Source organism: Pezoporus occidentalis, unplaced genomic scaffold, assembly GCF_034315485.1.
Source record: "Pezoporus occidentalis ecotype Australia unplaced genomic scaffold, CSIRO_AGI_Poc_V1 ctg2, whole genome shotgun sequence".
NCBI lineage: Eukaryota > Metazoa > Chordata > Aves > Psittaciformes > Psittacidae > Pezoporus > Pezoporus occidentalis.
Window position 1 is genome coordinate 11849300 of NW_026913855.1, and position 12650 is coordinate 11861949.

Sequence of the window (12650 nt, forward strand, 5' to 3'; positions counted from 1 at the left end):
TTCCAGCTCTTCTGGCTTCAAGGTGTTAGACCTGAAATTTGGAAGGTAATTCTCAAGTAGAATTTTGGTGTAAAAGTTACTAAATCAGGACAAGAGATAACTTTTTAAACAACTTGGGTTTCTTTTGTAATTAGTGGCAGACATTTAACATTATTAAGGGTTTTAAATGTTGTGACTTTCCTTTTGTAACAATTTTGCTTGCATTCTGAGGCAAGATCTATGAAGTATCTGAACAAAGTGTGTAGAGTATATAAAGATCTTTCCAGCCCTCTACTTAATTTATCACTTGTGTTCCTCTTTGATGTGGAAGCTCTGCAACATGTGAGCTATGTGGATAGCATTTAAATGCAGCATTTGGATTCATGATTGTTTTCAGCGACAGGTATAAAATCTGTTTGTGAGCCTAGTGTTTTCGTTTGGAGAATAAATATGATTAGACTTCAGTAACCAAAAGCCTTTCCACTTTGGGCTCTTTGTTTCATTGATTTGTTTTAAGGTGTTATTATTTTGATTGGTTTATGTTATTTTGCCTTCTTGGATGCCTTTTATTTAATCCTTCTAGTTTCTTTGTAGTAATAAGACTAAAGGAGGTAGTCTCAATGAAGTTTGCTGTTTAGTCCACTGAGGCTCCTGTCCTGTCAGAGAAGCGAGAGAGGTTTCTGGAGGGGAAGTTAAGGGTGGAAAAGTATTTGAGAGTCTGAATAACTCTCTGGAGCAGTTTGCCTCTATAGAAAGGAGCTCCTGGAGGATCAGCACCTAATTCAGATACACCACTTAGGTGACTAAAGGCTGTGGAGCAGGAATGTCTCCATGCCAGGTAGGTGATGGCTGCTCTAACCTCCTTAACTTGGGCAGTGGAAGAGGGAGTAAACTGGTTTTGTTTTGCAGAAGCATATGGTACCTTTCCAGTTTGAGATACCTACTCTAAATATTTTTGCATGTCTTGCAGGTCTGGTGTGAAACAAATTTGCGAAGGTGCATCAGCGACTTCCATCGATTTATTTGTGAGATGTGTAACAAGGCATTCCCCATGCTTTCGGCGCTCAAACTGCACACAGAAACTCATGTGTTGGATCAGGGAAAAGACAAGCACAAGCAACAGTCCATGATCCCGCCTGGTGAGAACCCAGACCAGAAAGCCTTCATGGCATCCTTGGGCCTACAGTACACCAAAGATATCAAGCCTGTCAAGCAGGAGGACAATACACAAGATGAGGTCCAAGAAATGCGGCTCAGAGCACTGAAGAGTAACCTACCTCAGGAACCCAGCAGCACCGGTCTGCTCAGCCTCTCTCCTCTGGAAGCTGCCTCTATGGGAGGGTCATTTTCAGTCCTTCCCCCTACAAAAGAGAACATAAAGCTTCTCTCGCTGCAGCCTTTTCAGAAGGGTTTTATCATCCAGCCTGACAGCAGTATTGTGGTAAAACCCATCTCCAATGAGTCTGCCATTGAGCTGGCAGACATTCAGCAGATCTTGAAGATGGCTTCTTCCGCTCCTCCTCAAATCAGTCTTCCTCCCCTTTCTAAGGCACCTTCTGTCCCTGTGCAGTCTATTTTCAAGCATATGCCGCCACTGAAGCCAAAGCCTTTGGTAACGCCCCGAACAGTCGTCGCAACCTCTACACCTCCTCCTCTTATCAGTGCCCAGCAAGCCTCCCCTGGCTGCATCAGCCCGAGCCTCCCACCTCCCCCTCTGAGGCTGATCAAGAACTCAGTGGAGTCTTCTTCCAACTCTCACCTTCCCCAGCCAGGAGCCAGGTCGAGCCCTTCCTCGCAGTTGCTCCTCCAACCCAAAGTAGAGCCTTTAACTCAGCATGAGATGAAGACACAACTGGACCAGGACAGCATCATCGAAGCTCTCCTGCCTCTGAGCATGGAAGCCAAGATCAAGCAAGAGGTCACAGAAGGAGACCTTAAAGCCATCATTGCAGGGGCAGCGAACAAGAAAGCCCCAACCATGAGGAAAGTTTTGTACCCCTGCCGTTTTTGTGACCAGGTGTTTGCCTTCTCTGGTGTCCTGAGAGCTCACATCCGCTCTCACTTGGGTATTTCCCCATACCAGTGCAACATCTGTGACTACATTGCAGCTGACAAGGCAGCGTTGATCCGACACCTGCGGACACACAGCGGGGAGAGGCCTTACATCTGTAAAATCTGCCACTACCCGTTCACAGTGAAAGCCAATTGTGAGAGGCACCTGCGAAAGAAGCACTTCAAAGTGACCAGGAAGGATATAGAAAAGAACATTGAATATGTCACCAGCAATGCTGCAGAGATGGTGGATGCCTTCTGCTCCCCAGACACTGTGTGCAAGCTGTGCGGTGAGGACCTGAAGCATTACCGAGCCCTCCGCATTCACATGAGGACGCACAGTGGCTGCCAGAAGAAGAAGCCGTTTGAGTGCAAGGAGTGTGGCACAGCCTTTTCAGCCAAGAGAAACTGCATTCACCATATCCTCAAGCAGCACTTGCATGTGCAAGAAAGGGAAATTGAGAACTACATCTTAGCGGTGGACTGCAGTGCCCATGCAAGCCAGACAGACCCTTCTTTATTGGAGGACAGCACTTACATGGACCACAAGACCATGACGCCTTTCCTGGAGCCACAGAATGGCTTCTTGCTTGGGACATCGTCTCATGTTCCCATCAAACTTGAACCTGCAGGCAGCTTCCCAATGGATTTTGATGAGCCATTGGATTTCTCTCAGAAGAGCAGAAGCCTGAGTGCTGTGCAAGTGAAGCAGGAGAACCTGTTTGGTTCTTCTCCCGTGCCCTTCTACGACTGTTCCATGGAGCCTATTGACCTGTCCATCCCCAAAGTCCTGAAGAAGGATAAAGATGATGTCCCATATGAAGCTAGGAATCAAGAGCTGGCTGCTTCTGGGAACAGTGATAAAGCCTACAACTGTCTGCAGTGTCCTTTGGTTTTTGGTGCCAATGGGAACTCAGAGAAGAACAGGGGTGTCAGACATACCCAGCCACTGAAAGGTTCGTTGCATTTGACTGTCCCAATCATTTCCCCTGCTCTCCTTGGCAATTCTGCCTTGCTGAGACCCTTGAGGCCTAAACCACCACCTCCACCTCTCTTGCCAAAGCCTCCAGTAACTAAAGAGCTGCCACCGCTAGCTTCCATTGCACAGATCATTTCATCTGTGTCTTCTGCTCCCGCTTTGCTGAAAACGGAGGCTGAAGACACTGGTCCCAAGGCAGTGAGCAGCTCCACTGGGTGTGACAAATCAGGGAACGCCAAAGCAAAAGTGACAATCGTGACCACCGTGCAGAGAGACTCCAGCCTGCCCAGTGACCTGGCTCAGGCATGTGATCCAGAGCCGTCTCCCATTGCCGAACCTGTGTTGACTAAGAGAAGAGGTAGAAAGAAAGGAACAAAAAATAAGCCTAAATTTAGCAGTGGTCTGGATCTGGAGTCAAGTGGGGAATTTGCCAGCATAGAGAAGATGCTGGCTACCACAGACGCTAATAAATTCAGCCCGTTTCTGCAGTCCACTGACAATTTCAAGGAAGAAAGCGGCAGAAATGGAACAAATGAGGATGAAAAGGACACTGCTGAAGATAAGCTGCTGAGAGGGAAGAGGAATGCTTACTCAGACCGCCTGCAAAACATCCCCTGTCCTTACTGTCCTCAAGTCTTTCCATGGGTAAATTCCCTACAGCAGCACATACTCACTCATACAGGTAAGAAAGCCTTGTGCTCACAGTGGATCGTAAGCCCCTGAGAGTATTCCTTATGGAAGGCTCTCCTTGTGGAAGGGTGTTCATTTCTTGTCCTCTCTTTGATGTTTGAATGGTATTCTTGGTTATTTTGGAAATCCCTAGCCAATACTTTATAGTGATGGTGGCACATTTTTTAGTAATGGAATAACCTCTGTGCCTTTGAGTATCAAGGGGGCAAATTAAACTGCTAAAACCCATCTGACTTCAGTGGCATACCTTGGCGTACCTGGGTTTGCTAAGACTCTAGTTTCAGATGTTCTGTTATTACTGTCTTATCTTGAAGGTGAGCATGTGTTTTGAATATTTCACTGTACTTTACCCGGTTTGTTTGACTGGTTCCAGCAGCTGTTTGTCTGCATCAGTAATGATAAAAAGATCCATAAATACGAGAACAAATAAGTATAGAATTATGGCAGGCAAATAAAATAATACTGTATTTAGCTTTTTCCTTTTTTTAATTACGGTGGCTTTTATTTGACAGATCAAAGAAGGAGGATGCAAGAAGCATCACCCTGATCATTACATAGACGCTCACCTCTAGAAAATGTTTGTTCTCAGTGCTAGGCAACTAAAGGTGGGCTTTTGCCCTAGAGTGTAGAGATGCGTGTGGAGTCTTTAATACTGTGCCACTGTGTAAGTAACCTCAAACCTGGTGTAAACAAAAGGAGGAATTGGGAGGCAGATTTATACTAGGTTTGGGGTTATTTCTCATTCTTCCCTGTAGAGGAAATACTTTGTTGAATGCTGTGCCGACTTGAAGTTCACTCCTTTTTCCACCCACACTGTAATAAAGTAATTAGTAGATTCTCATCCTGCTGGGAGAGAGAGGGAAGACAAAGCTGTGCTTGCTGTTGCTCCGTTTTAAGTCAGTCACAGTTGTTGATGCTATTTACTTCATTATGCAATCTCAACTCCTGATGTAAAGAATAGAAGCTAGGAATATTTGTGAGAAACATAGGTGAGCTGACCACAGCCTCATAAAACATAATTTCGTTTTTTGGAAGGTGTAGAGGTTTTCTGAAGCAGCTGATTCATGTCTGTGCTAAAGAGGGAAACCTGCTGAAGAGGTAAAAGAGGCTAGCTAAGAGGTTTAAAGGCAATCTGAGCTGTGGAGCAGTCCCTATTACAGTTTGCCTTGGGTGACGCGAGGACATAACTTGCAAGGTATCAGTGCAACAGTGAGGCTATTGTTTTCTGGCCCACAGAGACCAAGTTATTTCATCTTATTTAGCATACAGTTTACTTTCAATGGTGAAGGAGGGCTCTTTATTTGTATCAATTGTTTTCTAACACCCTGCTCTCCAAAACAAATACATAGTTACTGAAGAACTGTTCATGAGACAAAAAACAATAGAGAGGCTTTTCCCAGACTTAAGAGGTTTGACCTGCTTATTGATGGCAGACTTCCAAGGGTAGCAGCACTGGTGTAAACCCTCACTGAATACAGGAAAATGCATTTGGACAGGAGTTATACTGGTAAAACTGATCACTGGCCTTGGAAGGAGACACTGCCCCTTCAGAAGGCCTGTGCTGCAGTCCCCACAAGGAAAGCAAGGGCTGGATCCTCAGTGCAGATACAAGATTTTTGGTGATACTACAGCAGTGGTTATAATCAGATTCCATTTGGTGTGTTCCGGCAATGATAATACTGAGCTCTTTCCTAATCATGATCAGTGTTCAGGGAGACTTGTTGGAGGACCACCCCACAGCAAGCTTTGACTGGCATCTCCTTCCAGGTGACACCAGCACTCTGTTTCTAAACTCTGGGAGTTTGCAGCTCCACTGTGGCAGCAGTGTAGATAAGACTTACTGGAAGGAAAAAGGGAAAGGTAAGCAGGGAAAACAGAGACTTATGGAGATGATGCCAAAGCAAGCACTGGGATGCATTCAGGTGGAGTGAGCACTGTGTTTTCATGGTGAGTGTCAGGTGCTGGTGGCATGGGAGGAGTTTGGCAGCTGTGGGATACATGCAGCAATTTGTTGGGCTTGTGTTCAAGGTGGGCGAGTTGTTTTTCTGATGGAGACATCTACAGTGTCGTAGTGCAATGCACTGTTTCTGTCCCCACCTATTGCGCAGGCAGTGACTTGTTAGATAGCTCTGTTATTTCAGAAGGAGTTAATTAAAAATGCTATTCACTAATCTTATTGTAAAGAGAAAAGGAGAAATTTGTTGTCTGGGCTTGATAGCTGCTCCCTTAACCTGGGGAGAGAAGGGGCGAAGAGACCGATGTGGGTGGGATAGATGAGAGTCCTGGTGATCTGCTTAAAGAATGCATGTGTTTGGTGTCTGCTCCATAGGGAATCACTGCAGCCAAGTTGATCCATGCTCCTAGATTTATGTAGTATTCTGTTATAAAAAAACAAGGTAGTCATTTGAGCAAAGAAGTGGCAACTAGCTCTCCTCCATCCATTTGTAAGGAAGTTGGAGTAATCTGTGTAAGTGGCCTAAGCTAATAATGGGTGAGCATGGTTGAGGAAAAGTTATTTATTTTTGAGCATTTAAGTAATATCTATGTATTACCAGTCAGTTTGGACATGGTAGACCCCTTCCAAGCAGTGTCAAGGTCATATTTGCCTTCTGTGAAACTGCAAAACCACACATGCTACTGGTAATCCATGTCTTTTGCACAACCAGAAGGCACTCTCGTGAAAGCTTTCACCCTGCTTCTTCTTGCCTCAATACCACTGTGTGTATTTTAGTTCAAAAGCATTTCCCTGAAGAAGCACACACCTTCCTCACTGATTTTTATTTTAATGGAGAGCTCACAAGTGGGGCACTGGGAATTTTGCATAGCTTGGATTTATACAGTATTTAGCACAGTACCTGTGTTTTGTTTGAACATGCTTGAACACTTGCTTGTAATGCTTTCTTTCTCTTGATGTCTTTATTGTTTAATTTACTCTTCTATGTTCAGCTTGGTTTGCCTTTCTTTTTTGCTCTTGCCTCCTGCTCTTGACTTTACCCATCCTCAGAGCATCAAGTAAAATGTGCCCTGGAGGTGGTGCAGTTAATTTTGCTCCTTTTATGGCATGTGCATCAGAGCAGGTTCAATATAAAATTTTAAAAATCATCTTTTTTTGACCATTAGTTTGTTACAAGTAACCTAAATCTGCAAAGAATTGCTTAAGGATATTTTCAGAGTGATAAATATTTGGCTCAAGTTTATTTTGTGTAGAAAGTGGCAGTGGAGGATTTTTTTGTTTGTTTTTGTTTTGTTCTGCAGTTACAACAGACATGAATTGGACAAGAAAAGATTTATAAACAAAATAAAGTAATAAACAAATAGAATACAGTTATAGCAGCCCAAGAACCTGAATGTTTCCAGTTGGTCAGAGAACATAAGTCATAACAAAAAGGGACTGGAGGCATTTTTTTTCTTTGCTTTTATAGCGTAAGTGAAATGGTAGACATCTTAACTTTGCAGCATTTGTCCTTACCATGGCAATAATGTGTTTCCACTAGGAAAGGAGTGGCAGGAGGTATCTTAATTAAGGGATGATCTTCCTACATGCAGTGATTTAGATCACCTTTTACATTGAAAAAGACTCCCTTCCAATGACTGTCTTCCATGAAGTGCCCAGCCTAGACTAGTCCTGCTGCACTAACCGAATTTTACAGTTGGTTCTGAGTCAATATCTAGGCACAGATGTATTCTAATCCAGCCCATGACCATTCTTACAGAAGAAGCTAATAAAAAATCAAGTCACATTGCACTTAAACCAACTGTTCTGGTTACCCTCCAGTGAGCAAGTGTAATTTATCAGAAGAGCAGTTGCCTTTAAGGGACAGTACAGGAAGCAGAGAATTATCTTTTTTCTTGTGCCTTTGAAGGTGACATTTTTGGAAAGAGGTCTCACCCCCATTTGGGAATAGGACTGCAACTTGGGGTGGGAGGACTGGAGTTTGCATGGTAAGCAGGATTTTTGTTTGTGTTTTGAGACTTCCAATTAGGACACTTGTATGGAAAGGATATCTTATCTGTTCTAAGTATTGGTCTGTATGACAAATACTTGGTTGATAGGAAAGTTTTAAAGGCTGAAAATACGAGAAAATTGTGACGTGAGATGCAGGTTGAGTTTCAAGTAATTAATCCCCAGCTAATCCTGTCATTGCATGCTTGAAAAGAAATGTGGAAAGGAATTGGGCTATCATGAAGCAAAAGGGTTTCTGCTCAACTTTCAAGTTCTGTTTTGTATTTGCATTGTGAATGTAGCCAAATAAAAGTGCGGAAACTGGTGGGGTTTGTAACCATAAATTTATGGTTGGCTTAGCAGGCAACTAAAAAGAAAGAGTGACTTGAAAGTATGCAAAAAGCAGTGCCTTAATGCTTCTAAAAAGTTCTGCTGGCGGTGGAAGAAAATTAAGAGAAAGAAACAGCACCTGAGGTGTCTGTGTGATGCGGGGAATCCCTCGTATGGGCTGAGATTTTAATTAGAACAGAGCCAGCTTGTGGAAGATTAAAGTGAGAAACACAGTGGTGTATCAAAGCGGCTGCTGGCTGGGAGGGGGTGTGCGAGGAGGTGTGTGCACACATGTGGGTGCATGTAGGGGGTTGTTCAGAGGGTTTGGGTGTGAGGTAGAAGGTGTGAAAAGCATTGATCTCATTTTACATGTAGGTGTCCTCACAATCTCTGTGTTTGTCACAAAGATGTCTTGCAGGACTGCTTTCCTCATTGCACTGCATGATCCTGGCTTTTCTTTCAGCTCTTCCTGTGCTCAGTCAGTTCCCTTGTTCTAGTCATTTAAATGAATTACAGATGTGAAAAGCCTTCTCCTGTGTGGAAGTAATTGTAGTAATTGATTTCTTATTTGACATGCGGGGCTTGGTTCCACTGAAGTCAATGAGAAGATGCCCCATGGCTTTGTTGGAAGTTGTGTCAGATTCACATGGGTGATAGATGTCTCAGGAGAGAGCCTGCTGTTGAGGAGCTTTCAGTCAGGGTGTTGCAGTTGGTCACTAAGCAGTAAAGGGGAAACAGTTTCTTATTTCACATTGCAAGGACAGATAGGCATACTTTCTCCCTTTGTCAGGCCAGAAGCCCTTCCCCTCTCAAAAGTGTGGTGTTGTCATTTCTGCCAAATCTAACAATTTGCACAAACCTGGACTTGCCAGCTGCTACCTGAGGAGAAACGTGCTTATCCCCCAGTCTAAGGAAGAGGATGCTAGATCTCAGTGGTACGTGCAGTTTTCCCCAGCTATTCAGAATAGCAAGCCCAAGCTGCGTTTGGTCAGACTGAACACTGCAGACAAACAAAGCGTAAGGATATGAGAAGTGCCCTGTTGTGTTAGAGCAGTGATACATGCAGCCAAGTACTCGTGTCTCTCATGGTAGCAGTAGGATGTGCTATTTAGGGTGAGCATGTGGGCCTGGCCACTTCCTGCGATCTGTTCCACTTAATGCTCTATCAGTATCCACAACTGCTGCATTAGGGTTGCATGTTCAAGGGCACATCCCTGCCTACTCCCTTTACTACCTGTTTATGGGCCTGCTGTCTGCAAGTCTCTCCAGTGGCTTTCTGAACCTGCTGATGCTATCTGCCTCCAACCTTACCTGGCATCAAGCTTCAGAAGTTCACTGCCTGCTGTGTCAGGAACAGCTGATCCCCTGCTATCTTCAGAGTTTCCCCCTTAGTTCCAGTATTGCAGGATTTGGTGAATTGCTCTACTGTGTGTGCCCTCTCAGCTGACGTCATGATTTGTAAACCTCAGTTGTAACACCCTGTTCTCTCCTTCGAAAGAGAAGCCTGAACCTTTCTGGTGTCTTCTCACAGAGCAGCTGCCCCATCACTTGGGTTGGGTTTGCTGTGTGCCTTTTGCTGTCTCGTTCTTGTCGCGTGAAGACCAGAAGTGTACACACTACCTGAAATAGGGGCACGTCAGGGCTCTAAACAGCAGAGGAGGGGCACCCTTGGTCTTGCTTTCAGTACTGTTGCTCATGGTACCCAGTCTTTCTTGACTTTAGTTTGGCTACTAATACAGGCCACGCCAGTGATCCTGGAGAGTTATCAGCGATGGCTCCAAGACCTCCTGCCTGAATGCACCCGCCAGTACCACATTCAGCATCACATAAGCATGTTTTAGATTATTTTTCTAGAGGTGTTCTCCCCTGTATTGATCTGCATTGAAGCTCACCTGCCACTGTATTGCCCCCTCTGTTTTGAGAGTTTAGCAGTGAAGGAGATTGATTGTCAGATCACGCAGGCTTTGTTGTAGGCAGGCAAGTGGCATTTAGTCAGGAAGGACAAGCTGACGTGAAACCAAGGGTGAGGGCAGTCAGTCAGGTTTTTTATTTGCTGGCCAAATGGGATGGGGGCAAGAAGGAAGCTCAGCAGATGGTGGTGCATGTCCCTTGCCTGAAAAGTGTTTGCACAAGGGAGCTGTTGCTGTAAAGGTATTCACACCTCCAGGAGAGATGACAAGGGTCCCTTTGTGACACTTTGAGTTGGTTTCACAGGAGAGTTGTTGAAGTAACAGACCTAAAAGCAGCAAGAAGTTGGCTCTGTGCTAAAATTACACGAATGAATTGTTACTCTCAACCTCAGGGTAGCTGCTGATCAGATTGCACGAAAGTGCGCAAAGGATTTTTCTCTTACATTTCCAAGCTCCAGTTTGTTTGGGAAGCTGCTGTCTTCCCAGCCTATCTCATCCTTTCTTCTGTTAATACAGCAGGTTTCCTTGCAGCGATTCAGATGTAGTAATACAGGTCTCAGTACTAGTCTGGCATTAAAACCAGCCATGCTGGGGACATGTTATGACATGATATGAGCTTGCCTATCATGAAGAAACTAAGTTGCCTTGTTACCATGTTAACAGCCTGTAACTTCACAGGGCTGTAGCCACTGTATCTGGGGTGTCACGTGAGCTCATCCTGCCTATGCAGACAGCAGATGGCTACGGGGCGAGAGAAAGACTCATGTTATAACATGATCCCCTCACAGAACAAAAGTCTGCAGAAAGGACTCTGAAAGTGCTCACCTCTGACGAGCTTCACAGCAGAATGAAACTAAAACCGTCTTACTTGTGTCTAATGAAAACTTCCTTTGTATTCGGAGTGGGGCTAGCACAGCTCAGCCGATCAGCAGGGTAAAGAGGCAAGTGTTTCTAAAGCCTCTCCAGTGAGTGGTGGCATGGCATGTAGGATGGGTAGGACTTTGGTGGAATGTAGATGTTGTTCTTAGCAGCCAGCACTGGGCTGGTCAGAGTGGTTTGACCTGCCCCTGGCAGACAGAGCCTTGGGCCATGGTTGGATAACACAAAGCACTTCTCAGCAGTACTGGCTCAACCTGTTCCCAACTGTTCATCCCAACAACTGTAGCTGATCCAGCTGCCCAGAAAATGAAAAGGGCAAGGGGAGGGACCAGCAGTCATGAAATCAGTTCCTGGATCCGTCACGGCCCTAAAAGAGCACATTGATGCAGCTGAGGTGTGGAGTTGGCAGCATCTCCTGGGAGGTGCTGGGGATAGATGCTGTTGAAATTGGCTTTGCTGTCAGATGCTTTGTGTCTTCCCTAGCAGCTTTAGACAGCAAGGAAGGAGCCCAGATCCTATGCTGTTATAGTTACCATGTGCACTTTATAGCGCAGCTTAGTGCTTGTAACTGACTGCACCAAGTGGTGCTTAATCGTGGTCCAAAGTCATTCAATGGCTTTGGACTTGTGGTCTCCCTCCATTGTCCAAGAAAAATGGATTTCAAATTCAGTGGAAGTAAATTAAAAGTTGGAAACTGTGGCTTATTTTTAAATGGGGTCATTTCTCTCTTTGTTTTTTAAACGTGGGTAAGTAACGTGGTTGGGGCTTACATGCAGACCCCATGCAAGGGCTGTACTTGGAAGAGAATAATCATCCAGATTTCACTGTATGCCAGCAGGCAAGCGAATGAAGGGGGATGCTTGTGTGATGTTTGGTCAGCCATAAATGAAGTGAAGCTTTAAGATGAGGTGTAAGACAGGAAGCGCAATTCAGTAGAGTGTCACTGGGAACAAGTTTATAGAGGGTTTCTTTTGGTCTTGTTTTAAACCAAAACAAAAACAGGATGGTGGTTTTGAATAGGATTCAGAGATGAGGAGGCTGTTGAAGTGATGGGGCTTGTGTGTGTCCTTGCTGCATGGAGAGCATGGGAAGCAAACTGAGAACATCTCACCTGGTTCGCAGCCTTGGGACCAGGAGAGACCTGAACCGACAGAGAGGCGGACAGTGAAATTGTGAAGCAACTTAATGAATCGCCAGCTTTCATCACATTAGAGCAGCTCTGCCTTTGTCTCCTTAGGGCTTTCTGAATGCTCCCTTCTTGCAGCAAAACACAGTTGATGGAGGAGAGATGTGGGATAAGGAATGGGGTAAGGGATTATCTGTTATGTAATACAGAGAGAGACTGTGCTAAGGAAAGATCTCTTTCTTAAAGAGGCTTACCCCTAATGTGAGAGGGTCGAACACAACTGCTCTGTGCTAACTAGGCAAATATTGACTAAGTAAGTATACTCAGCAGTGAATTCTACGATTAGCATTTTAGCAGAATTCATCTTTGCTCTAGATATCTGCCACTCTGTGATCCCTCCAGAAATCATGTGAGTCCTCGGTACAGCAGGGACTTCTTGTTTTTCCAAACTGCTCTAGCTGTTTGTACCTCTGAACTACATTTGTGGGTATTTCCTAGAGGACAAAGGCCTTCAAACTGCATTTTCAGTGTCAGACAAAGTTTAACAGACACTCCAGAGCCACAGCTCAGGGTAAAGCAAGAGCTGCTTCCCACTGAGGGTTGGCCTGAGTGCTAGAGCTGTTGTTGGGAGGATACTGAGAAGATGGTATATAGCTTGCTGATTGTATTGCTGGCTCTATATCAAAATGCCTTTCTGCTGAACAGTGGAAATCACCATAAGGTGAAAGTCCAGCATTCCCTATGCCCCCCACCTCATCATCA

At 44.9% G+C, this 12650-nt stretch overlaps 1 protein-coding gene across 12 annotated transcripts in view; it reads left to right on the forward strand.

Moving 5' to 3' along the window:
* RREB1 (ras responsive element binding protein 1) overlaps positions 1-12650 on the forward strand; it is a 126401-nt gene that overhangs the window by 100054 nt on the left and 13697 nt on the right. For all 12 annotated transcript variants that reach the window (XM_062617847.1, XM_062617856.1, XM_062617850.1 and 9 more), the window contains one exon: positions 950-3692. In XM_062617847.1, the coding sequence (XP_062473831.1) occupies positions 950-3692 (2743 nt within the window). The remainder of the gene's footprint in view (positions 1-949; positions 3693-12650) is intronic.